This window comes from Manis javanica, chromosome 11 (assembly GCF_040802235.1).
Source record: "Manis javanica isolate MJ-LG chromosome 11, MJ_LKY, whole genome shotgun sequence".
Lineage (NCBI taxonomy): Eukaryota > Metazoa > Chordata > Mammalia > Pholidota > Manidae > Manis > Manis javanica.
Window position 1 is genome coordinate 21,622,862 of NC_133166.1, and position 24,563 is coordinate 21,647,424.

At 56.9% G+C, this 24,563-nt stretch overlaps 1 protein-coding gene across 4 annotated transcripts; it reads right to left on the bottom strand.

The window, feature by feature from the left end:
• Nucleotides 1-2,251: 2,251 nt before the first annotated feature.
• On the bottom strand, nucleotides 2,252-19,218 carry RELT (RELT TNF receptor). Of its 4 annotated transcripts, XR_005063389.2 has the most exons (12): nucleotides 19,075-19,218; nucleotides 9,007-9,073; nucleotides 8,006-8,080; nucleotides 7,731-7,897; nucleotides 7,438-7,517; nucleotides 6,645-6,902; nucleotides 5,547-5,627; nucleotides 5,130-5,211; nucleotides 4,695-4,952; nucleotides 4,101-4,299; nucleotides 3,812-3,944; nucleotides 2,252-2,384 (listed from the first exon to the last, which is right to left on the bottom strand). XR_005063389.2 is itself a non-coding variant. In XM_017646709.3 (11 exons), exons 2-11 carry the CDS (start codon nucleotides 9,049-9,051, stop codon nucleotides 3,897-3,899), a joined length of 1,293 nt encoding a protein of 430 aa, XP_017502198.1. In that variant the 5' UTR covers nucleotides 9,052-9,073; nucleotides 19,075-19,218; the 3' UTR covers nucleotides 2,784-3,896. The 4 variants fall into 4 exon arrangements, 3 of the variants coding, with proteins under 3 accessions (XP_017502198.1, XP_017502199.1, XP_073072132.1); XM_017646709.3 differs by lacking the exon at nucleotides 2,252-2,384 and having other exon boundaries at nucleotides 2,784-3,944; XM_017646710.3 differs by lacking the exons at nucleotides 2,252-2,384; nucleotides 6,645-6,902 and having other exon boundaries at nucleotides 2,784-3,944.
• Nucleotides 19,219-24,563: the final 5,345 nt, after the last annotated feature.

Consider the following 24,563-nt stretch of genomic DNA (forward strand, 5'->3'; position numbering starts at 1 on the left):
GAATGACCTTTAAAGACCCAGGAGCCTGTCCCCATCTGACTGAAAGGCATCTGCATCCCCCCTTCATATCACATGACAGAGAAACCTGTTCTCATGGTGTGTAACATCCCTGTGAGAGAGCACTGTATATGATTTTGTATTTTTTAATTCATTTTAATCTACAGGTTGAAATCTAATTTTTAAATGTTATTGGAACTCACATTTTAAAAAGAAAAACGTTTAAAATAATAATAAATCTTTGGTGTCTTCCAAGTAGTTTGATCAAAGAACTTATAGGTGTTTTGAAAACACAGCCTGGAGTGTAAAGATTGGGAAGCCCCATGGCCTCGCTTGTGTGTATGAACTGTAAATCTGGTTTCGTTTTGTTGTTTTGGCTTCTTTTGGGTTTTTGTTTTGTTTTGTTTTGAAGATCAGATAGTGATCACTCTGAAAGATTGAAGCCAAGAATTTGTAACTATGATATTTACTGTAAGCTGTAGAACATTCAATAACTATTAAAAAAAAGTTTCCAAAAAAAGTCTGGGGTGACCAGACTGGTGGTTCTTGGGACATGGGACACAGACTACCTGCTGAGCCAGTGAGGCCCCTGGGCTTCTCTCCAAGTTGATTCTAACCTTTCTCTTACCTTCCAGCAAGCAGAAAATTGGAAAGGGGAGCAGGGTTTATTGCCTCAGGGCCCAGCATCAAGACGGGGGGTGTCTCTTACCTGGCCAGCCCAGACCCAGCCTCAGTCTCCACCCTGGCTGGTACCTGTACATGCCTCACCCCAGGTAAGAGGGCATCTGGAGACTACAGTCCAGCCTCTGCCTGGGAAAGCAGGCCAGAGTGGGAGGGGCTCAGCATCCCCCCGGCCAACCCCCAGGCACTGCTCATGCCGTCTCATCCTCATCCTGGTGTTTCATTCAAGTCCAGGGTGACATGGGGTGATTGGCTGAGGGGACAGTCAAGTATGAAAAGCCAAACATTGAGACACAGCTGAACCGCTGGCAAACAGGGACACCAAGTGCATTCTGGTGGTCCCCCAGGGAACACTTTGGGTGCACTGACAATGCCCACTAGTCCCCTACAACAGACTAGAAGCCCCAGAAAGAGAAGCTAGTGCCCTAGAGAGGCAAGAGGAAGGGAGAGGTCAGATCTAAGGCATGTCTGCCCAGCCTCCCTTAGGATGGGAGTTTTCTCTGCTGCTGCCAGGCCAGGCCAACACCCATGGCCTCTGCCCTCTGAGCTTGGGCCTCCCACAGGCCATCCCTTTCCACACCTCCCCAGGCTCCATCAGGGATCACTTTCTGGTTCTTGAGCCTCTCCTTGGGCCTCATCCACTTAAATATAAACACATCCCCTTCCATCCTTAAAAAAAATGAAGAACCCAGAATTAACTGAAAGCCCTCTCCCTGGAGCCTGAGCTCTGCCAGCTATCGCATGGCACAGTCAAGCTTCTTCAGGGAGTTGAATCCACTCTGACCTGGCCCTGCTGTCCTTGAGATGATCCTCACCACATCCCTGTGTCCACTAACCAGGGGATGCTGCAGTGCTGGCCTTGTGACCCACCCTGCTCCCCATACTGCTGTCCTTCCCTGGCTTCCTCCCCACTTCCTTGGCCATGGCCCTGGAACAGCCCAGGGTCCACCTGAGCTCTCTACTTGGACAGTGTTCCCTTCCTACCCAGTCCTAATGCAAATACCTGAGTGCTTCTAGATATTCTCAGCCCAGGTCTATCTCTGGAGCGCTCCAGGCCTTCATATCCAGATGCCTCAGGCCATGCCATGGGACTATACCACAGGAGCCCCCAGGACCGTTGCTCCTGTTCACCCACCCAGGCAGCCCAGATGCCCCAATCTCTAGACCCGAATCCTGTCACCAAGTCCTGGCAATTCTGCTAAGTGTCTCTGAATCCATCTGTTTCTTTCCATCTCATCCACATGGCCCAGCCTCCACCTGATATTGCCTGGATGGCTGCAGTAGCTTCCTTGTGGAACCCCTGCTCCACAGCTTCTCTTCTTTCCACACTGGCCAAGAGCAAGCTGACACATCATGCTTTTCCCCTTCTTAAATGCTTTAGAGCATCTGTGGTGTCCCTGGCATAAAAATGGCTTCCAGAAACCCATGTGGCTTTCTTCTACTACCCACTCCCACCCCCGTGCCATACCTCAGTCACCCTCTACTCCCAACTTCTGTTCCTCACAGTTCTGTTGATATCTGGCCTTTGCACATGCTGTTCCCACTCTCTGGAACACGTCTCCCCCTCCCATATTCTCCAGCCCCTAATGTCTTACCCCATCCGTCTTCCAGGCCCTATTTCCTCTAGGGCTGTACTGTCCAACACAGGAACCATGAGCCACATGAGTGTTGAGCCCTTGAAGTATGCTAGTTCATATTTAGGTGTGCTGTAAGTGTAAAATACACATCAGATTTCAAAGCAAAAGAATTAATGGCTCATTCATAAATTTTAACTGAAATGAAAATACTTTAAATAGACTGGATTAAATAAGATAAATTATTGATACCATTAAAATACACCCACTTTTTACCTTTTTAAATGTGTAGTTATTAGAAAATTTTAAATTACGTAGCATGTTTCCTTTGGACAGCACTGCCTCTAGGGGCTTCAGTGAGAACCAGGTAAGGGTAGGGACCTCCTCCTGCCCCACTTCACCTGCAGCCCACCTGCAAGCAAGCAGGTGCTGTGAGGGATAGGGAGCTTGTCCTGCACATGGCACCCAGCACAGCCCTTTGCTGAACAGATGGCCTGGAAGAGGCACAGGAAAAAGAAGCTTCTCATGACACCACTTTCCCACCTTTTATTCAACAAATGGACAGGGATGGAGATGCAAGAAGAGGACGGCAGCGAAGTTTCAATAAATAACAGAAAAGGGCATGACTGTGGGGCCCATGCCTGCAAAGCCCCACATAAATAATCGGGTTGCTCAGCCATAGTGGAAACAGAGGCTGGGCAGTCGCCCGCACTGCCCAGGCTGGGGGACAGATGCTACGGAGGCCAGAGGTGCCTCTCCAGGCCTGTCACACACCCCCTCTCTCCTGAAGCCCCTGAGATCTTGGGGGTGGCTGGGCAGGCTGGGGCTCTGCACACAGCCCTGACCAGGCTGTCTGTGTGATTTCAATAAAAACAGGGTAGGGACAGGCACATGCATTAAGCCTCTTCTGAAGGCAGAGCCATGGATGGGCAGCCCCACAGGGGCTTAAATGTAGAGGCCCTGGAAACAGCACAAATGGGGCCAAATAAAGCTCCTAATGGGAAGGGTGGCAAGGAGTCAAGCCCTCACACACAACCAAGTCCAGAGCCTGCAAGGGGCTGGAGGGGCTTTGGGCACTGAGACATTGCTCTCTCCCTACTTCATAGCCACTGGGTTTGAGACCCAGTGACAGCCGGAGGCTTGCCCAGGATTAGAACCAAGGAGCACAACCTCCCAGCCCAGTTTTCTGTTACCCTTCCCTTTACAGGATCTGCAGAAGACGAGGGGGAGGTACATCTGCTCTAGGGCCCTGTACAGGCAGAGGGTGGCTAGTGACCAAGACATGGGGCCAGGGGGGCCAGGCAGAGGGTGCCTCCTCACCACCAAGGCCTGGCCAACTGGTGGTGCAGAGGGTCCTGCACACTCCTAGGACCTGGCCAGGGCAGAGCACGGGATCGGGGAGACACTGGGCAGCAGAGGCACGGAGGGGCTCTCAACCTGCTGCTGGACACCACACCACACCCAGCAACCAGCCAGCCTCCTCACTGGGGCGGACACTCCACCTCCAGGCCTGGGCCTTTGCTGTTTTGCCTACTGGGCCATTGCTTCTTGATCCTCACAGGCCAAGCTGCAACTCTGCCTCCTCCAGGATGTCTTCAGAACCTCCCAGGGCAGGGCTACAGTGTTCTCAGGTAAGACAGCCCCTCAGATGACCAGGTTGCTCTCACTCAGGCGGACCACATAGCAGTTCTCCTGGGGGATAGGGGCTTGGGGTCAGAGCTAAGTTGGGGGCTCCTGGGCTCCAGGATAGTGGCCTCTGCCCAGGGCCCCCTGTACCACAGCCTCCTCCCTGTCTGTAGTCAAGGTTGGCCCAGGCACCAGCAGATGCTTCCCCACCCTAGTGCTCACCTCAGCCATATTCTCTGCTGGGGGATTCAGCCACTTAGTATGACTTCCACCACTTCCCAGCAGTGCCCACTGCTCAGTGGGGAGGCCAGGCTGTGAGGAGTCAGGGAGGTCACCCCCTGAAAGCCCAGCCTCCATGACGGTCTTCACTTCAGAGGCCATTGAACTTGTCCGCTGCTCAGGAATTCGAGCCACATGGAACCTGTGAGATCATCCCCTCGTTAGAAGGAGAACCCTGGGCTTAGAGAGGGCAGCACCTGACAGGGTCAGACAGCAAGTTCATGGGTCAGAGCCCAAGCCCTTCCCACCCACAGATAAGCCCTCAACACTCCCCAACCCTAGGTTGCAGGTGGACAGTCCTTGGCCTGAGGGACCCCAGAAGAGATGGGGGCCATACCCTGCCCCAGAGACCCATGGGCTTGGTGTGGCACAGCTAGGAAGATGCAACTTCTTCCTGGCCACACCCACTGCCCAGCAAGGTACGGAGACTAGGAATGGTGGGGCCACCACCAAGCCAGGTGTTGAGGGCTCAGCTTAGGGTTCTGCCTCCTGCTGGCTGCACATGTCTCCCTGACCCTGCTTATCTGCCCACCTCACCTGCCCACAGACAAGATGGTGATCTCGCCCTGGCATCCTGCCTTGGCTCCAGTCTTGGGAACCCTGGCTGGGTTAGGCAGGACTCTGGGGGTGGGAGTGGTGGCAGCTGCAGCCTCAGGGGACAGCAGCACCTCAGGCCACTTCTTCTGGCTACAGCGAGAGCAGCAGGGGCCAGAGACCGAGGCCAGGCCCTGCACGGTGTGCAGGTGGTAGCGATGGGGGCAGATATGCAGCATATTGGGGGAGCCCAGCGGCAGCCTGCAGAGGACACGGGTGGTTGCGGTCACTAAGGTCGGCCAGACCCGTGGCCAGGAGACCCCAGGAGACAGTGAAGGGGAATGAGGGTGACAGGAGAAGGAGCATACCCAAGTGGTGAGTCCCCAGGAAGCAGGCAGATTAGCATGGGTGTGGGCCCTCGTCCACCTGCCCACTCACCTGGGCACAGGCCCGTGGCTGGTCTGCACCAGCTGTTTGCTGTGATACTCTTTCAGCAGCTCCTCCAGGGCCGCCGCATTCTCTGTGGGCAGCTTCAGTCAAAACGTGGGTCTGGGCAACCCCCACCCGGCTCCCAGCCCCAGCGTAAATACCCTTTCCTACCCATCACACCCTCCCCAGCATGGGCCGTGTGCCTTTCCCTCCAACCCTCTTCAGTCAAGAATGGGGGGAAAGGGGACAGCACCATCAGCCACATTGGTCAAGAGGGCCAGGCTGGCCCAGGTGTCTGAGCGGGAGGGGTACAGTAGGGCAGGACTCTGAGCTCCCCCACGCTCCCAACCCTCAGCTGCCTCACAGGCTGTGGGAGGACAGCCTCCTCTGCTGGGCAAGGGGGATGGGGTCAGACCTTCCCCCCACCTTTCTTCTCTGTGATCAGGCGCACCAAGACCCCAATGGTGTCCTCGTTGGCGTCCTCAGCCCGGTAAGCAGGGTTGATCCCTGGCAAAGAGAAGAGAAGGACCTTCCTAGAAGTCGGCTGCAAGCTTGGGTGTCTGCACCTGTGGCCCTTGGCCTCAGCTCTGAGAAGCCATTACCACCTTCACTAGTCAGCGTGGCTGCTCCCTGTACTCAGCTGTGTAGCCATCTCAGGGCCATCTGAACTCCACAGCTGCTGCAGAGTTTAGGGGTGCCGTGGGGGACCAGCCTCTTCTGGGGCCTGCCATTTCGGGCCTACCAAAACCCTGCACACTGCCCTGTCTACGTAACTAACCAAGGGACCTTGGTCAGCTTAGAGCCCAGAACTCAAGCACGTGAAAATAGGATGCATGATCCATCCTGGCCCAGCAGTAAACAGCTCCTAGGACTACATTCAGGCAGCAGCCAGAAGTTAATGGAAAACAAGTGCAGACCCAGGAAAATGGCCTGAGTCACCACCTTCCTGTCTACATAAAGCTCCAGTCCCTTCTTGCCCCCCTCCACACTGTGGTGTCAGGAGCTGCAAAAGGCTCTGGCCAGCCCCAGGCAGCCTCCTACTTCAGAGATGGGAGGAACACATCCCCCCCCTAGTTCCAAGACTCCTCTAACAAAACCACAGCCTAGAGCTGAAACCCAAGGCTCTAGTGACCGCCCAGGACAGCACCCTGCCACCCCTTCAGGCTAGAGGTCACAGGTCACCTTGAATTCCAAGAAGGCAGTCCAGCCCTTGAACCACACATACAACCGCACCCTGCAAGGAGTCCAAACCCCCTACACCTGGGCAGGGCCTCACCCAGTGTGGGAATCCTACTGAGCCACTGAACCTGTGCTCTGCCCTTTCTGTCACTTCACCCTTCCCTCCACTTTGTGAGTCTGTAGCCCCCATGCCAGCACCTACAGGAAGCCTTCATGATTAGCCCTCTCCAGGCCTCTCCCTATCAGACATTCCAGACTAAGTAGGTTGCTTCAGGTGGCCCCCAAGCTGAGCTAAACTGACCAATGCCCTCTGGCCTCCCACCCAGATTCCAGGCCAGGCCTCACCGCTGCCTCCACCTCCAGGGCCAGGCCCGGCCTCCTTGTGGGCTGTGCAGTGGTAGCCTTTCTGCTTGAGCAGGTTACACACTAGGATGCCCAGCAGCCCCATGAGGCAGAAGACTGGCACGATGGCGATAACTGCATACTGGGCAGCTGTCTCCTCAGGGCCGCCCGCCCGCGTGCTGTTCCCAGGCTGCCGTGTCTCCCCAGCTCTGCTGGTCCCTGTGGCCACCTCCACACCACGTCGGGCCCGCCTCCCCCGTTCTGAGCACCATGGAGGCAGGAGAAAAGACAGGCAGAGAGGCCCAGGTTAGTGTATGTGTGATGCAGGGGTCCTCCTCTTTTTGGCCCTCTCAGATCTCAGGATGGCCAGCCCCTCAGCCCCTGTGCACATGCCTGGGCACAGGGACACCGCATCCTGCCTCCCTGTGACCTGGTCGATGAGTTAGTTGCCCCAGGATGGGAAGCGGTGCCTCTGTGTATATGTGTGAGTGTGTGTGCTCACACCCATATGCATGGGTCCCTCTGAGGGGATGAGGACAGGAGGCTGGTCAGGATGTGACCCCTTCAGTCCCTTAGCTGTAGCGGCCACCTCTTGGGTGGTTTCTGCCCCTCAGAAACTAGGTGGGTAGGCACACAACTGTGGAGCAGTTGTGTTCTGTTGAATGCCCTTCCCTGGGCTGGGGGGAATGAGGATACCAGGGCCCCAGATGGACACTGCAGGGGGGCCCTAGGCTCTAGTTCACCAGAGCCCCTCCCACACCCTCTCCACCAGTCCCAGCCCCCATCTGCTACTCACCATAACAGCTGAGGATTCTCAGAGGTGTCCAGGAACATGGCCGACAGGGAACATGGGGGGCCTCTGAAGGGGCAAACCACCTACAGGGAGGGAGAAGGCATTGCTCAGGTCCACAAACTATCTGTAGGAGAGGCTGGACTCCTTCCTATCAGGTACCCTCACTGGTCCTGACCCATCCCATTTGCAGTATGGAAAGACTGAGGCCCACTCAGGAGGTGGGTGAGGATGGGACCCCAGGACCCAGCGTCCTGGTCTCCCTGCCATGAGCCCCCACGCCCCACCCCATGGCTCACCCAGACTGGCAGTCTCCACAGAGTGTGTCTTGTGTCGCTGTGCCTGCCTGGGCCTCGAGCCTCCCTTGAGGCCTGCAGTGGGAGTGGGGCTGGCATGGGCTAGAGCCCCATGAGGCTGAGAAGGTGCCTGGGGGGCAGGACCTGCATGATGTGCCTTGCCCCAGGTCCTGCAGGAGGGAAAGGGTGAGAACAAAGCCAGAAGCCAGTCCTAGGGATCCTGCCCCTGGCCATCAGCAGGCTTCCCAGGACAGGGCAGGTGGGCAGGGTGAGCTCACCTGGTTGGGTTCCTCTCCTGGCGGGCACTGCCAAGGGGTCGTTGATGTTGGAGTGACCAGAGGCCAGGGCAGCAGCTGAAAGAATAGCAACAGGACACAGTGAGAGCACAGGGTGCTGGGGCCTGGGGCCGTCCATCCACCACCCACCTCCTGACGGTCCAGGGGAGGGGACCACTGGCCACACAGGGCCCCCCACCCAGCCTAGGTAGGGAGAGACATCTGCTTCAGAAAGTGCTGGAAAGCCCCAGACAGGGCCAGATCAGGATCTCAAGGCCTTGGGTCTCTGAGTCACACCCTTCCCAGCTCACCAGGATGAGGAGGAGGAAATGTTTCTGAATTCCTCTCTCAAGTTCCACTCGCTTCCAGCTGCCTCGGCCTCCCTACCACAACTGGGCATGTCATTAACCAGCCTCTGCTCATCACCCATGGGGCCAAGTCTGTAGCTGGTGCTTCCTGTTCTGGGCCATTGGCTAAGTCTCCAGGACCACGTCCTCCTCCGTGACCTCCCCACGGTGCCATGCCAGCCCATTCACCCTGGGCACCCACGCAGGGCATGACACATCCCAGGGGAAGGAGCTTCTCAATCTGTGTCCCCCACCCACTCCACAGGGAGCTCTCTCTGCTTCCCATTCCAGATATGAACTGCCTGCCCTGAATCCCTCCTGCTGTGAGGAGACACTCCCCAAACCAGTCCTCCAGTTTGGCCCCAGCTTAGAGGTGCCAGGCATGGGAGAGCCAGCTACCCTGGAGGGCAGAGGGAATGTCAGGCCCCAAACCTGGCTCCCTTACCTGCCAGGTGCTGAGCCAGGGACAGTGCAGGCCAGGAGGCACTTCCCAGGGTCAGCTGCCTCAACTCTTCAAGGGAAGAGCTGATAACCAACCCCAGCACCCACCCTGGTACAGGGTTCCTGAGCAGCATCTGTGCTCCCCCTACCCTGAGAGCTGGGTGTGGGGCTCAGACTCGGCTCTTCTGGCTTCTCCATGTCCCATCCCCAACTCACCACAAGGAGGCAGGACAGGGGCCAGTGCTGCAGGCTCAGCTTCATCCTCAGGCAGAGGGTTACCAGCCTAAGACAGACAGGGAGGCTCAGCAGGAGGCAGGCAGCCACTGTTCTCCCAGCACTGCTCCCAGGACAGGACTGGACAGGGAATCCACAAGGTGTTCTCAGCAAGCAGAATGCTGGGGTGGCTCGGCCTACATTCACTGCTACCCACCTTGCAAGCCTGCAAAGAGGTGGGGGTGCCCTGTCTGGGGTCAGCCACCCAGAGGCAGAGGGCTCTGCCAGGCTTGGGAGGCTTCTTGGAAGAGGAAGGGCTTCCTTCCCTTCCAAAACAGCCAGGTGCTGTGGGCATGGCTGGGGAGCCTGGGTGGAAGGAAGCCTGCAGCTGCAGCCCTGGGGCTGGGGTGAACGAGAGGGCTGGCAGCCCCCCAACTCCCAGCCTCCCGACTCTCACTCAGACTCCTGCCACAGAAATCCTGTGGGCCCACAAGCATGCCCAGCCTCTCCTGCCTCTGGCTTCACTCTTGCTGTTTCTGCTCTAAGGAAGGCCCTTTCCCTCACCCTTCAAACCCCAACACAAGGCCTCTCTTTCCAGAAGCTTCTCTAGACTTGACTTTCCCCAAAACTGGGTCTGGCCTCCAGAGCTCCTTCATGTCCCACCCTGCCATCACAGTCATGGTCCTCCAGGGTGTCCCGCTCTCCACGCCCAGCAGCCTTCACAGAGGTCTGGGAAGTGTCTGACTGCATCTCCTGGGCCAAGGGCAGACCGGGGGGACAGGAGGTGGCAGCCAGCGGCCAGCCGTTTGTCCTCGCTTGGGCATCTACTGTGTGTCACACACAGCCCTCCGCGCAGGAGATAGTAGGGAAGACTGACAACTAACAGATTAACTGTGTCTCCATCAGATGGTGGGAAGTGCCGAGAAACAAAATAAGGCAGGGTGAGGTCTCCATGTCATCTCCTCCAGAGAAAAGTCCCCAGCCAGTAGACAGGTTGGAGCAGCAGGTAGGATTCAGAGCAGACAACAAAAGAGTCTGTGGCAGAACAAGCGCATTCCATGAAAATATTTGCAGGCGGCCTGGCTTCTGTCTCAGGAGGGTGAGGGAAGCTATCTGTCAGGCCTCAGCCACAGGCCACATTCAGCCTCTGACCCCAGAGAGGCAGCCTTGAAGAGCCAAGCCACTGACCCAGGGTCCCCAGCAAGTTGCAGGGACCCTTCCTGGAGCCTCAAATATCTGATACCAAGCCTGGCAGGAGAAGTGCTGCCCGCAATAAAGCCCAGGGCACATGAGAGCTCCTTGGCCTATAGATGGCCTGGATTTCCCACCTGGAAAAGGAGCCAGAGGAAACTGATCTGTCTGGGCCGGGCAGCCTGGCCTGGCACAGAGCTCGGCAGGCCAGGGGTTTGAGTTACACCATGGGGATGGGGAGGGGCAGTGGCCACATCATCCTTGGGACTTCCCAGGTCACTAGCAGTGGCTCTCAGCCCAAGGTCAGCTCAGGGGAAAACCTGGGACCAGAGAAAGTTGGGCCTCAGAGTAAAGGCTGTACCCTGGCAGTCAGCACCCAACAGTGGCATCCCCTGAGCCATCCTCCGACCTGTCACTCCTCTTGGTCACAATTCTTCCTTTCCAGTTTCTGCCCCAAAGTGTCCCTTCTTTCTCCCTGCTCAGGCACAGCTCCCACTCAAGCCCATCTCCCAAGGCCTCTGACTGGCCCCACAGCCCTGCCTGGTTCCCAGACCCAGCACCCCTCCCTGTCCCTGGGGTGGGCCCAGAGGGCTGGGGTGGAAAGAGGCACAGCGGCCACAGAGGAGTGGGCCCCAGGCCCACCCTGGCCCTGACTGACACCTGCTGGCAACCTGAGCCCACAGCAAGGAGCTATGCAGCTGCTCACCTCCAGACAGGGAGCTGTCTCCAGACTTCCAGGAGGACAATGGGGGTCCAAAAGTCCAGACTCAGAGCCAGGGAGGGCCCAGCCCACTCTGGCACATTCACGGACACTCACCGCCTAGCACCCTGACACCTTCCAATTACATGCCTTCTAATTACCCCAAACGGGCACTTACTCCAGTCTGGCCACCTGAGTCTCTGCACACGGCTGCTCCCCAATCCCCTCAGCCAGACAGCCCCTGATGGACCTGTCCAGTCAGGCAGCCAAGGGTTTCTGTTCTGACCTCCCCCTCTGCCCCCACCAGGCTGCCAAGCAGCTAAGCCCTGAGCCATTTAATCTTGACAGAAAAGCAAGTTCAGATCAAAGCCCCTTAGCTGGGTTTGGGTTGGGGTCTTGTGAAGGCTCCATTCCCACCCCCTGCCTTGTCCTAGAAGCCAGGCAGTCAGTGACCTTCCAAAGCCCCACAGCTCTCAAGGGCCTCCTGGAGAAGGGCTGTCAAAGATGGGTGGCCCAAGGCCCTGAGGAGGGTGGCACCCCCAGTCCCCAGCCTGGAGCCTCCTCTCCTGCCCAGGGCTCCTGGCAGAGCAGAGCCACCCTGCATGCAAGGAAGGAAGTCAGGCTAGAGGTCTCTCCTTCCCAGAGTCTCCCAGCCTGAGGCCCATCCCCATTGCCACCAACTCCCTGTGGGACCTGAGTCCTTGCATATTAACTCAGTTTCCTCATCTGCAAGATGGGGATGTTTATCTCCCAAGACAAGGCTGTCGTGAGGCTTAAATCAGGTAATGAGCCTGAAGTAGGAGTGATTCCTCCCCTCACCCCTTCTTTCCCTCTGCATCTCCCAGTGAATCTGCAAACAAGAACCCTGGCATCACCCAGGTGTGTATTTGTTTGCTTACTTGTTTATTGCTTCCTCCTCAACCAGACAGCAGCAAGGGCAGACGCCTATCTCATTCACCACAAAACCTGCCCCCTGCCCAGTACCTGGAGCAGGCCTCCCCAAACAGGTTCATGGGTCGGGGGCCATGGGGAAGGTGCTTCCTCACACTCAGCCCACCTCACCCTCCAAAAATGCCAATTAGAATTAGAAATTCCCTGGAAGAAAGCCAACTAGCAGAGCCCTGACCAGGGTCTGGAGCAGGAGGTGGCCGAGGCCCAAGGAGGTACAGCCCTTGGAGGCCCCAGAGAAAGAGGAAGTTGTGCCACCCCCAGGGCTCAGAAGCTGCTTTCCCAGAACTGAAGCGTCGGGCCTCCCCTCTGCACCCACTCTCCAGCCTCATCTTGGCCTCCTGGGGGCCACTGTCACTCCACTGAATCCCAAAGGTCTCCCATGGCCCTGTGCCCATCCCTTCTGCCCCTGGCCTCCTCCCTTGGCTTCTTGTCAGCCCCCCCTGCAGCCTAGGCGTTCTTACCACCAAGATTGGGCCCCCCCAGCCACTCTGAGCTGCTTTCGGACCCACGCCTGCCTCTCTCACCCTGGCACTGGTACCTGCTGTTTCCTCGGCCCAGAAACCCCTCCCATCACCTGGGCAACATCTACTCTTCCTTCAGAGTTCAGCTCAGAGTCCCTTCCTCCCGGAAGCCCCCCCAGCTACCACCTCCCCTTCTGCATTAACCGCCTGCATGTGACATCCTGTTTACCCGGCCCCTTCCCCACCTACGTGCTGCCCTCTGTGCCCACTGCCCAGCACTGAGACTGGCCCTGGTATGTGGGTTGGTATGTGCTGAACTGGGCTAGGGGACAGCCAGGTATCAGAAAAGGCACTCTCAGGGGAGGGTCTAGCTTCTGCCACAGTTGGGAGGCCCAGAGAGCAGGCTGATAGTTAAGGAGCCCAGAGGTTGTAGTTAGGAGAGGGGGGGAATGTTTAACCTGAATTGAACCCCAGGACTAAGGTGCTGTGCTCTTCACTGGCTCTGTGGTTAATGACTAATCTCCCTCCTCAGAGGGCTATTGCCAGGGTAAGATGAGAAAATTCACATTAAATGCTCAACACAGGGCCTGGCAGAGAATAAGCCCTCAATAAGCATGTAACGTGCCTCAGTTTCCCCATGTGTAAATTGTGGAGGGGGAATGGCACACTCTTGACAGGCAGGTTTGAGGCATGAATGGGATCCTCTTAGCTTTCTGTACAATGCTCGGCACATTGTGTGGTGTACAGGAGCTGCCTGGTTAACCACAGTGAGACCTTGGCTGGTGGGAGGGTGTGGGAAGGGAGAGGGTCTGGAAATGTTAGTGGGCAGAGCCCAGGTCACACCAAGCCTCAGGAGCCAAGAAGCTTGCACTTGCCTCAGGGCCTATAGAGCCCTGAAGGCTTAGCAGAAATGGGAGAAGTATGGAACGATCTGCGCCTCAGGGGACTCACAGGGCTGCCTGCCAAGTGAAGCGGGGCTGGGGAGACAGAGGTGGAGGGCAGGCCCCCACCTGGAGCACAGGGTTGGAGGTAGGTCCTTCTGTTTCCCAGCCAGCGGCTCCAGGGCCTCCAGCCCTCCCTGCAGCCTCCAGAGTCTAGGGTTGCCTGGAAACACAGCTGGACACAGGCTGCCCTCAGCGGTGGCTGCACCCGAGGCAGGAAGACAAAGGCCACCCATCAATAGAGAAATCCAGGTTAGTGAGCCCAGTGGTTCCCTGGCAACTGGGGCTGAATTAAGACAAAGCCCACAGTGGGCGGCAGTGAGGGCAGCCAGGCAGTGCCTCTGTCCATCTCCACCCTCCCAGGGAAGGAACTGACCCTCATTCCCTCAGGCCTGACCTCATCCCAGGTTACTTCCACTCCTCATCAGAGAGGTGAGCACCCATTTCACACTTGGGCAAACTGAGGCTGTGGGAGGTCACCTATGGGTCACACAGCCAGTAAGTGGTGAAGCAGGGATGGAGCCGAGGTCTCTTCTCTTCCAGCACCTGCTTACCCTGGAGGCCAGCCTAGGGCCTGGCATATAGCAGACTTTCTCAGAATATCTGCCGACCTGGCTGCAGAGGAGCTGTGGGCACACAATAGATGATCCAGCTGAGGGGCTATTACAAAGCACCCAGGCAGGCCCCAGGGAGGGAGGTGCTGCCCACATCCTAGGCAGTCTTTGGGGCCTCCTTGCATCCATGCTCAGTTGCCTGCTGCCCTGGTCTGTGCTGGCTCCTGCAGGGAGGCACTGGGACCTCTGAGCAGCAGGAAGCCCGGGGTTGGCTGGGACTTCCCAGGGGGAGGAAGAGGAGGTCTCAGGATACAGCCCAGTTCGTGGTTTCCCTGGAGGGAGGCAGGTGAGTGCATGCAGGATGCTGGGCATACAGTGGGGCCAAGCACTGTGCACAGCCAGGTCCCTCTCTGTGCTCACTGTTCCTTCTCACAGTGATGACATACAGGTCCAAACTTAGGGCTCTCCTGGAAGCGCTGCTTCCTTCTCTCTCCACCCATACTCAGACCCTTCCTCTACTGGCTGCACAGGGCCCTCCATTCCCCTCGTCTGTGCCAAGTAGCCAGGGCACACACTCACAGCCACATGGACAGTTATTTATAGAGCTCTCATCTTTCCCGGGGTGGCCCAGGATAAAGCTCTGGCCTTCTAGGCCTGGATTAGGGTCCCAGTGACACTAGGGGGTCCTACAAGTCCCTTCCTCTCTGGGTCCTCTCTTCCCTGCCTGTGCCTGGAGGGGACTGCTGATCCTCTGGGAATGAGTCTGAGCGTGTGAGAGCCTCAGGGTCCTAAGTCCAGGGCAGGGCACATAGTAGGGACACAGCATTGGCTTCCCCAACCCCTTCTTCCCTGTCACCCTAGCCCAACTGGGTCACTAACTAGTGGCACTAAGACTATGTCCAGGCTCCCCAGGGCTCAGCACAACAGGTGCCCAGCTCTGCCAGAGGCCACATCCCAGCACCCAGAATCCTGAGCAGGGGGTGGGGCCCAATGGGCCCTGCCCCTGATGTCAGGCAAAACCCTTCCCGCAGCCCACCCCTCCTGGCCACCTGGCAGAAGGGCTGCCCCATTGTGGCGGAGGGAGCCTGGTCTCGCCCACCCAGGCCAGGTACTGAACAGCCACACTAACATTTCCTCTTCCCCCAGCAGGTACCCTGCCTGGTCCTTCTTTGGAAACTGATACCAGAATTGTCAGACAACCCTTGCCTCTGTCTGGAGACAGAACTAGGCAAGAGCTTGAGCACCAGACTCCAGCACTGGAGCCTGTGTGACTCAGACTAGGACTGGTCCCCTCTGCAGTCTGAGTCTCAGCTCCCCATCGAGCACCTTGGGAAGGAAGGGGATCCTCGGTCGGTGCTGCTGTGAGGAGACCGAGACGGAGCCCGGAGCCTGGCACACAGCAGGACCCCAGCAGCGAGTGCCCTCCACTGGCCCATGACAAACACCCAAGATGCCCCTACACACGGGTGGCCTTGAGTCTCCACCCCTGACCCCTAGCACACTTTCGAGAGCACTGGAGACTCTGGGTGCAAACCTTCCTGTGCGTCCCAGCACACAGCAGACCTTCGGCCTATGGTGGTTGCCGTTTCTCAGGAAGAGGCCTGGCCCAGCACAGATAGGGCAGTGGGGGAGGGCAGGCTGCTGGCCAGGCTGGCCTCACCCGGTGAGGGTGTATGGTGCCCACGCATGCCCCACAACTGTGCCTGCTCCCCGAGGGGAGTGGAGACACCTAGCAGATGAAGCACAACAATGAAGTGGGGCTAACTTTGGGCTGGAGGGCTTCCTGGGTGAGAGGGAGCTGGGGCTATAGCCTGAATGGCCAAGAAGGTTCTAGAAAGAGGAGACTGCAAAAGCAAAGGCACAGGAGAACTGAGGCATCTGGTGGAAAGAGATAAGAGTAAAGATGGAAAGTTCAAAAGGGTCTTGAAAGGAAAAGCCTCAGTGTTAGGGTGAGGAGTCTGGACTATATTTTGCAGGCAAAAAAGTAAGAATTACCTTAGGGAAGACACTGGCAGTGCATGGAAATGGCAGCAGAGAGGCTGACACAGGCGGAAGACACTGGCAGTGCATGGAAATGGCAGCAGAGAGGCTGACACAGGCTCTGGGCAAGGACAGCAAGGCCAAAGCTGGAACATGACGGGGGCCCTGGTTTTGTGAAGGTGGGTCTCGGGCCTGCTTCCAGCCCTGGGCCACATCCAGTCTGTAGGGTAACATGTGGCAGAACAGAGGGAAGGTGCCGTGTCTAGAGAGTGAGAGCCAGAAGAGCAGGGGTCCAGGGGGCCATGGGTAAGTCCCAGCACCCCTCAGAATCTCAGGGTCTCCCTCTGTGGAATAAGGCTGACCCTCCAAGTTGGGGAAGGGTATTGACTGCCCCTTGGGAGTCTCCCTTACTTAGCCAGACATAGGCACCTCCCTCCAGCAACTGTCACCGGGACCGCACGAAGAAACCCAGCCTGACTCTGCCATCATTGCTGTCATCGCGGGAGGCCCAGGCTCCCAGAAGGGTTTGTCTTGGGCAGGGCGCAAGCATGGGGATGTAGGGCCTCCGCAAAGGTTGGTACCAGAAGAGGAGGCTAACCCTTGGTTAACCCTTCCCATCTCCCTCCCCCTCCTGGGTCCTGAGCTATTTCGACCTCTTTGCTGGGGATGGAAATAACTCAGGCTCGGCCCCAGGAGACCCAAGACAGCTATTCTGATAAGCCCCAAGAAGCACAGCTCCAGTCATTCCAGAGAGGACCGAGGGACACCCTGATCCCCAGCTCCAGCTCTCGGCCAAGCAGCAGCAGTGGTCAGAGCTAGCAGGGACCTCAGGGAAGAATGGGGAGATTGAGGCCACAGGGAGGGTGGGCACAAACTCAAGATCACTCGCAGCCTGCCCTCCCAGTACAGTGTGTTGGAAAGTAACTCTAGAGCAACTGAATAGGAGGCTAGAGCCCTCAGGTATGGTAGAGGTCAAATGGGACTCAAATCATTCTTGCTGCCCTTGGAACCTAGGCTGTGCTACTGACTCCTGACACTCTTCAAAACTACATGGATGCTCCTGAAGCTGGTTGCAGGCTCTAGAAGGCAAGGAGGCAGGCCTTCCTGGTGACCTCTGGCTGTGGATGAGAGCTGGGAGGAAGAGGAGACACATAACCCACCCCCAATGTTTCATACATGTGTGCAAATACATGGCACACTCAGAACTCACAATGGCACACACTGGCAAAGCCATGCCTAGGCTTGAGGGAAGGAAGCCTAGATAAGCCGTGAGCAGATACTAGGGAAGTGGGAGGCCCTCTCCAAACATCTCACAGGGCTTCAAGGACAGAAGACTTCCAGTCCTAGCACTGTCCTGACCCTATGTGACCTTGACCAAGTCACTTTGCCTCTCTGAGCCTCAGTTTCCTTTCTGAAAAAACAGTTACAACATCTCAGAACCACTGTGAGGAGTCAACAAGAGCACACCCCAAAGTGTTCAGCACAGCACCTGGCACTGCCTCCGACCCTTACCCTGACCCAGAACGCAACCAGTATCTTCAGAGGATGGCAGCAGAGCACAGAACCTCCGGGTCTGTGCAGGTACTCCCTCCCCCTTCCTGGGCCACAGAGCTGGGTTTCCATTCTCCCTGCATGAACCTCACAGATCCTCTTGTGGGGATGAGGGCCTCAGAAGGGTCTAGCCCAGATGGTGAAAGGGCCCTGCTCCAGCTCTCCAGATCAGAGACAGCTTGTGGGAAACAAGCCCATGCCCTTCTCCCTGGGAAGGGAACTGAGGAACGGAGACTGGGGCCAGAGAAGTCAGTGTCTAATGGATCAGAATTTGGGACTTGGTTCGAGGAGCTGTGTGCTTCCAACCCTGCCACCAGCACCTGTAAGCAGCCAGGGTGTTCTGTGTCCCCAGAAGACAGCCTGCCCCCACCCCCCACTGCAGTCTTTCCGCTGCAAGGGAAGGAGGGGAGAACAGAGGCGGTTGACCCAAAAACAATAGAGGATCCCAAAGTGATGATTCATAGACCATTCACAGCCCAACACCTCAGCACACAGAAGGGGAGACTGAGGCCCACTGGAGGCAGGGTCTGAGAGCCACACAGTGCCTGGGCCCAGTGAGAATACAGGTTACCAGGGGACAGTTTGCTGGGTGTCCAGGACCTCAGTGAGTGAGTGAGTGAGTGAGTGAGTGACTGAGTGAGTGTGTGTGTGTGTGTGTGTGTGTGTGTGTTAGCCTAAGGCTACTTCAAGGCACTGCAGCTGCTGCCAGAGCGTCAGCCACACCACCAGATGCCACCTGCCAGGAAAAGTCACTCAGTGTCCACGTCCTCACTAAACTGAGCTCCTGAGGGGCGCCCTCTTGGGGACAGTCCTGGAGGAGAGGCCCTTCTCCTCAGCCCCTGCCCCCTCCTGTGCTCCCCTCCCAACTGCTGGCACGGGTTTGAGGTCCCTCCTATTTATGCCTCTTACTCATTGCCCTGAGGCTTGCACACACACACTCACACACACTGAGACTACTTGACCCCACAAATACAAAACAGTGATTTGGGGGCTGGTTCTCACAGTCACTTGAGGTTTCTTTCCCTGTTTCACACTCACATTAACAAGCAGCCCTGGCGCTGCCCTGGTCACAACCCTGGTTACACACACTCAGTGACCCCAGTGACCTGGGTCCCACAATGTGCTGGGGTCACGGTCACCCGCAATGACCCGGGGTCTCTCTCACACAATCACGGGCACAACTCTGCCTGTCACAGACACACAGAGCCCCTCTGTGTCTCCCGCTTGGCCCCGGCGTCACCGCCCAGTGTCCCGGCCACACGTTCCCGGGGCTGGGCCGCCTCACGCGCCGTGTCATCCACAGTCACGGGCTGACACCGTTCAGACCCCCCCCCTCCGTACGCCCCGCGCTGCAGCCGCACCGAGGCGCCGCCGTCCCGTCCCGCACCCCCACCCTGGTCGCGGCCCAAGTTTCCCGGGCCCGGGGCGTCTCTGGGGCCCGCCGACTCCTCAAACTTCAAGTTCCGCCGATGCTTGCCCACCGCGCACAGCCGGGCCTCGAGTCGCGGCCGGAGGGCACGCAGGTCCCGGAGCAGGGGGCTCAGAGACACGCGGGGGCCCGAGGCGCGGAAGACGCCGGGACAGGACGCGGAGGCGGAGCGGGGCGCGGGGTGGGGGCTGCGGCATCCGCCGCGCCGACGAACTTCCTCGGAGACGCGGGGAGCCGGGGGGCGCCACTCGGGTCCGCATCCCTCAGGCCCCGGCCGCAAGTGGGTGGGTTGGGCTCCGCGCGTCCTCCTTACCTGGCCGCCCCGCAGCAGCTCCAGTAGCCGGTTCCCGGGTCAACGCGGGGCCCGGTGTGTACCGGCGGCCGCGCAGGCTGCGCGCCTTTTGAATGAATCGTCAGCCGGGCCGGGAAGGTGCGCAGCCCCGCCCCCACGCGTCACGGCCTCCGGCCCCGCCCCTAACGTCAGAGCCCGGGCTCGAGTCCCCGCGTTCCCGCTACGTGAGGCCGCCGAGGGGCCCCGGGCGCTCCCGCCGGGCTGCGCTGCTCTGTGTCGCCATCTTCTGCGTCCTCCTGGGGTTGCAGGGGACTGCGCTGGACGAGGCCTGTTGGATCAGACCCTTCTTGGCTCCAAACCGAGAAATAAGGGGTTTTGTGATGCAAGATAGGCTGGAGACTTGGATGCTACTCCGAGTCCTTTCACTATTGCGAGTGCAAAAGGGGTCACCGCTGCCCCTTTCTGGGACTCAGTTTTCCTCCAAGATATTGGTAGCCAGGGAGACCGGCCTCGCTTTGCCTTGTCCATGAGGCCCAGGCCCACCTCTGAATATCCTCACATGACTTGTGGGTGAGAAAAGCCCCGGGCAAAGTGAATCTCCAATGCAGGCCCATTTGGTGGGCTCCTGCACTTTCCTCAGATCCCAGCCCAAATCTCCTTCTCCAGAGGTCTTTCTTTCCTGCCTCCACTCCCCACCCTAGCCCAACTGAGTAGTTCATCCCTCCTTCCATCAGGACAGGGTGACACAATGCTCTTCCTTCTCTACTACCAGCTGTCCCACCTAGCCGATTCCCAATGCCAGTCATCAGAGTGCGCAGCCAGGCAGTGACAAGGAACTCCAGGGCACTACTACACATTGTATTTCCAGCTCTATGCATCGTGCACCCTGGAGTTATGCAATGCGGTGGGCCAGGACTGGAGGTAGCAGCTGGGCAGCCAGAATGTCCACCACTCAGTACCATTCGGGGGATCCCACGTGGCCCCGCCAGGCCAGCAGGGCAGGGAGGAGATGCAGACAGCAGGGAGGGACTTGTGCTGGGGGCAGAGGCCTGGCTGGGATCAGGATAATCACAGCCCAGGACAGAAGTGGAGGAAGGTAAATAAACTTATTGGGGATAGATTGTAGGGGGAGGTGAATTCTAAGCAAACTGAGTCATAGAATCTGAGCTGTGGGGTGACAGGGAAGGTCAGGTCCCCAGGGTCCAGGAGATTCCAGGAGGAGAAATGGACACCTGCAGAGGAGGGAGTGCAGAGGAAGAGTTTCCATGTCCCTGGGCCATGCCAAGGTTGTGGGGGAAGGGCAGAAAGAACTTTAGGATTAGAGTTCCAGTGCCCTCAAGTGTCAGTGGAGGCCCTCAGGCGGGGGTAGGGATGATCCCAGGGTCACATATCCCATGTCTGAGCCCATGGAGGGAGCCCAGAGAAGGCCCTGCCTGGGGACCTGGTGAAGGGGCCAGAGCAGCCCAGTATGCCCTCTATTCCTGCAGATGATTTCTTTGTGAGGGAACCTTCTGTACTCCAGTTCCAAGTTCTGGAGTTCAAATGGTGGCATTTCACGTGCCACAGGACAGATCAAATGGGGATATGGTTTTTCGTCATGGAGTACTGGCTATTAATCAGACATCCTACAGAGCGCCCAGGCACGCCCCTACCATCAGCTTTCTGTGAGGACTTGGTCAAATCCATCTCCTGACTGAAATCTCCTTCCTTTCTCTATCTGAAAATTAGGGTGCTAGACCTGCTGCCTGATAGTTGTTTCAGTTCTCTGTGAGAGGAGGCAATCTGCCCAACCTGGCTGAGTGGTAATGGTGGGCAGCAGATACCTGAGCCAGGAGAGAACTGCAGGGATGGAAAGGCTGAGGTGGTCCCTCCTGTGGTTCTGGGGACTCTGATGAACAACTTTGGGCTGTCAAGCAGCAGCTTCCTAAAGTCAAGGTCTCCTGGAACCACAGCCCACACCCTTCCCTCCCCCACACCCTCAGGTTATCAGAGAGACTAATTATTATTTGTTGCCAGCTGACTCCTGAACCACAGCAAGCTGTAGACGGCACCCTGCCTAAGAGTCTGGAAGCATCGAGGCGCTGCAGTGAAGAGACAGGGAAGGAGTTATAGAGGCCACAGGAGAGGTTTAGATTGGCTTTTAATAGTTTGGAGAAGCACAGGCTTAAGAACACAGGATTCTCAGAATCACAGGCTTAAAACTCCTGGCATCTCAGATGGCCCACAGAATCTTAACATTACAATCTCTAAGCTCAGGGGCCTCAGAGGCCATCGCGCTGGCCCTCTCATAGTGCAGCTAGGGAAGTGAATCTAGAAAAGGCCCACACTTCATCCTAGGTGGCCCAGCACAAGGCCCCAGGAAGCTGTAAGCTGTGATGGTGATCTCGAGGCAGGGGCACAAGCTCCATGTCCCACGGAGGTGAGCCTGGGGTGGGAATCCTGGGCCACACGATCAGAGCCACCAGGTGAGATCGTCTGCAGGGTCAGTGGAGGTCAGCCTCGATTAGTGGACCAGAAGTGGTGGGGCTAACAAAGCAGATGGAAGGGGCAGGGGCTCAGACTTAAATTACAATGCTCTGCCCTTGGCTAATGCCCAACTGGCTAAAGTCCTGTGTTCTAGAAGGTAGGCTGCCCTCCTGTGTATGTGCCTTAGCTCTAGGGGGAGGGTGGGCTTGGTCTAAGGAGAAACTGGGGCTAGGAGGCCAAGGTGGGGCTCAGCCTGGGTGGAGCAGGAGCTGAGCTGAGGCTGCTCAGCTGAGGGCTATGTTCAGTGGGCATTTAGGTCTAGACCCTGGTGTGGGTCTGGAAGCCCACTGGGGTTAGGCTTTGGTGCCACACACAGAGAGGAGTCAGGTCAAAGTTCTCCATTGCTGGGTTGTGTGGTCTTAAGCAAGTGACTTCACTTCTCTGAGTGCAAGCTCACTTGCCAGGGTGTTGTGCTTCCAGGCTGCTGGGCTCAGAATCCCCATCTGCTCCCTCTCTTTTCCTGCCCTCAGTGTTTGCCCTGTGTCTTCCCCACAGCCCCACATCTGGCTTTGTCCCCATTTATTCCCAGCGCCTACTCTTTGTCCTCCTCCACAATTCAGCCGAGCATTCTACCCCTGACCCAGCTTGGGATGCCCCATCACTTGCCTTTGTTGGGCAGGGCTCCTCATTGGCCATAATAGGCCCAAAATAGCACTTCCCCTTGCTGCTTCCTGCAAACTACCCTGTGGCTTAGGTCTGTGAGGACAGAAGAGAGACTTGGTGCTTGGCAGGCATGCAAAAGATGTGAAGGGCTCTCAGAGGTCGCCTGGGCCCAGAGAGAGCAGACACTTGCCTAGGGTCACATAGTGAGGGGAGACCAAAGCTGAGGCTTGAGTCCAGACTCCCAGGTCCCCCATCTGCACCCCAGGTTTAAGCCAGGGCTTTAGCCATATTTGCCACTCCCTTTGCCAAGCCCTCTGGACCCTCAGACTAGTATTGACCCCTATTTGAGGAGATTGATGGGGGCCCTGGAGGCCAGCTAATCTAGCCCTATTTCCTGTATGCTAAGGGTCATTCCCTGACTTTTCTGACCAGTTATTTTCCTGCCTGGGCTCTCCTTTGCACCTGCCCCTGGCCTCGAGGCTGACTTGCTGTGTAACTTAAGGCCCCGTCCTTCTCTGTGCCTCATCCCCCTACGAGGTACATGTCTAGCTAAGCCTGCCCTCTGCCACCTAGAGAATGCCTTTGGAGAAGAGATGGCTTTTGGCCGTCACCCATCCTCTGAAATTAGGACACCCTGCCTAGGCCTGCTCTAAGGAGCCTGAACCAGATGCCTCACGAGCGACTGCACGTGGCTCTGGCCGCTCAGGCTTCTCCTGTTCCCCAGCCCTCTGCTCTCCCCCAGTGCAGAGACCTGAGCAGAGGACATGTGAATCCAGGCTCTACTGCTTAGCCTGCAAGTGACCTTGTAGAAGGCATTTAACCTCTCTGAGCCTCAATTTCCTTATTTGATAATAATGGTACCAGCTTCCCAGGACCACTGTGAGAATTAAATGAGATAATCCATGCTTCTGGTTTAAGCAAACAATAAATGGAAGCTGGGGTCATTGTTTTGTGCCATTCAAGACCTATGAGAGAGCCCAACTGGATTTTCCGATTTAATTCAACAAATATTTATTGCACACCTATTGTGTTGTCAGGCACTGCAAGTGGCCTGGGAATGGAGCAAAGAACAAAACAGAGACCATGCCACGGAGCTCCCATTCTGGCTTCCGGTGCCTGTTCCTCTTCCCCTCTGCTCCAGCGGGGCCTACACCACGGACCGCTTGCTGCAGGCTCCCGCACCCCTCCTTGCCTTGGCTCAGCTGTTTCCTCTTCACACCAAGCCTGAGCCCCACTTCCTCCTACCACAGTCGCCGGTCAGGGCCATACCCTTTAAAGCTGGCAAAAACCTCTGGTGTCAGAAGCCAGGGTAGTGGTTAGCCTTGGAGGGTAGACTGGGAGGAGGCATACAGGGAGCTTTCACCAGGATGAAATGTTGTCTCTTGATCTGGGTGTGTTTACCTTATGAAAATTCATCAAGCTGCATGCTAACAACTTGTGTACTTGTCTGTACAAACATTATACTTCAATAAAAATTCTCCTAAAAAAAAAAAGATACAAGGGTCCCACCCTCAGAATTCTCATTTAATTGGTCTGCGATGTGGCCTGGGCCCCTTAGGTGATTATAATGTGCAGCCAACTGTTAAGAACCACTTTAAAGGAACTAATCCTTCTTAGGGGCTCCCCTGGGCCTGAGGCTTGACAACCATTTATCTCAAGACCTCCCCGCCCACAGCTGACTAGCTCAGGACTGTGCATCAGTCTCTAGGCTGGCCAAGACCCTGGGATGTGTCCTCCTAAGTAACAGTGAGCAGGGCCAGGCCCATTCCTACTGCAGCACCCGAGCTGGAAAAATGCCGAGGATCTGGCCTTGGGTATCCAGTGCTGAACCTGAGGTCTGTCCAGAGCCCCTTTGTTGAGGAAAAAGAGGCCCCAGTGCGGCAGAACAGCAGCTGTCTGGAGGCAAGGGAGGAAGCAGGCATTCAAGGTGGAGAGGTCAGAGGTCCTGAGATGGAGCTCCAGTATCTGGGCCACTATGCGGCCAGTTTATGCCTCTGCTAATTAGACCCCCTTTTATTTCTGAGCAGAACGAATCTCTTCCTTGTAATGCAAACACCTGTGCACACCAAACAACAGTCCTGTGAGGGGAAGGGATTATCAGCTTCACTTTACAGATAAGGAAATGGAGGCTCAGTGGGGATAGAACTCATCCAGTCAGAGCTAGGCAGTGGCAGCAAAATCAAGATTTCTGTTCAGCCTCAAAGCCTGTGCACCTTCTAATGCTTTGTTTTATCATAAATTCCAGATGAACATTGCCTCCTGCTCTGTAATATAAATTTAATCTAATCCCATACTCCCCAGATCTTACAAGCAAACTAATGCAGCAGACAGTTGTTCCACGCATGTCTTATGGTGCTGAAGGCCCAGCAGACCCCTGAAAC

Bases quoted from the DNA above. Each gene is read 5' to 3' on its own strand.
- RELT (XM_017646709.3), bottom strand. From the start codon at position 9,051: ATGAAGCTGAGCCTGCAGCACTGGCCCCTGTCCTGCCTCCTTGTG. The intron at 7,518-7,730 runs GTGAGCCATGGG...CCCTCCCTGTAG, and splicing joins TGTGGAGACTGCCAGTCTGG to GTGGTTTGCCCCTTCAGAGG. The intron at 5,212-5,546 runs GTGGGGGGAAGG...AGCTGCCCACAG, and splicing joins CCTGATCACAGAGAAGAAAG to AGAATGCGGCGGCCCTGGAG.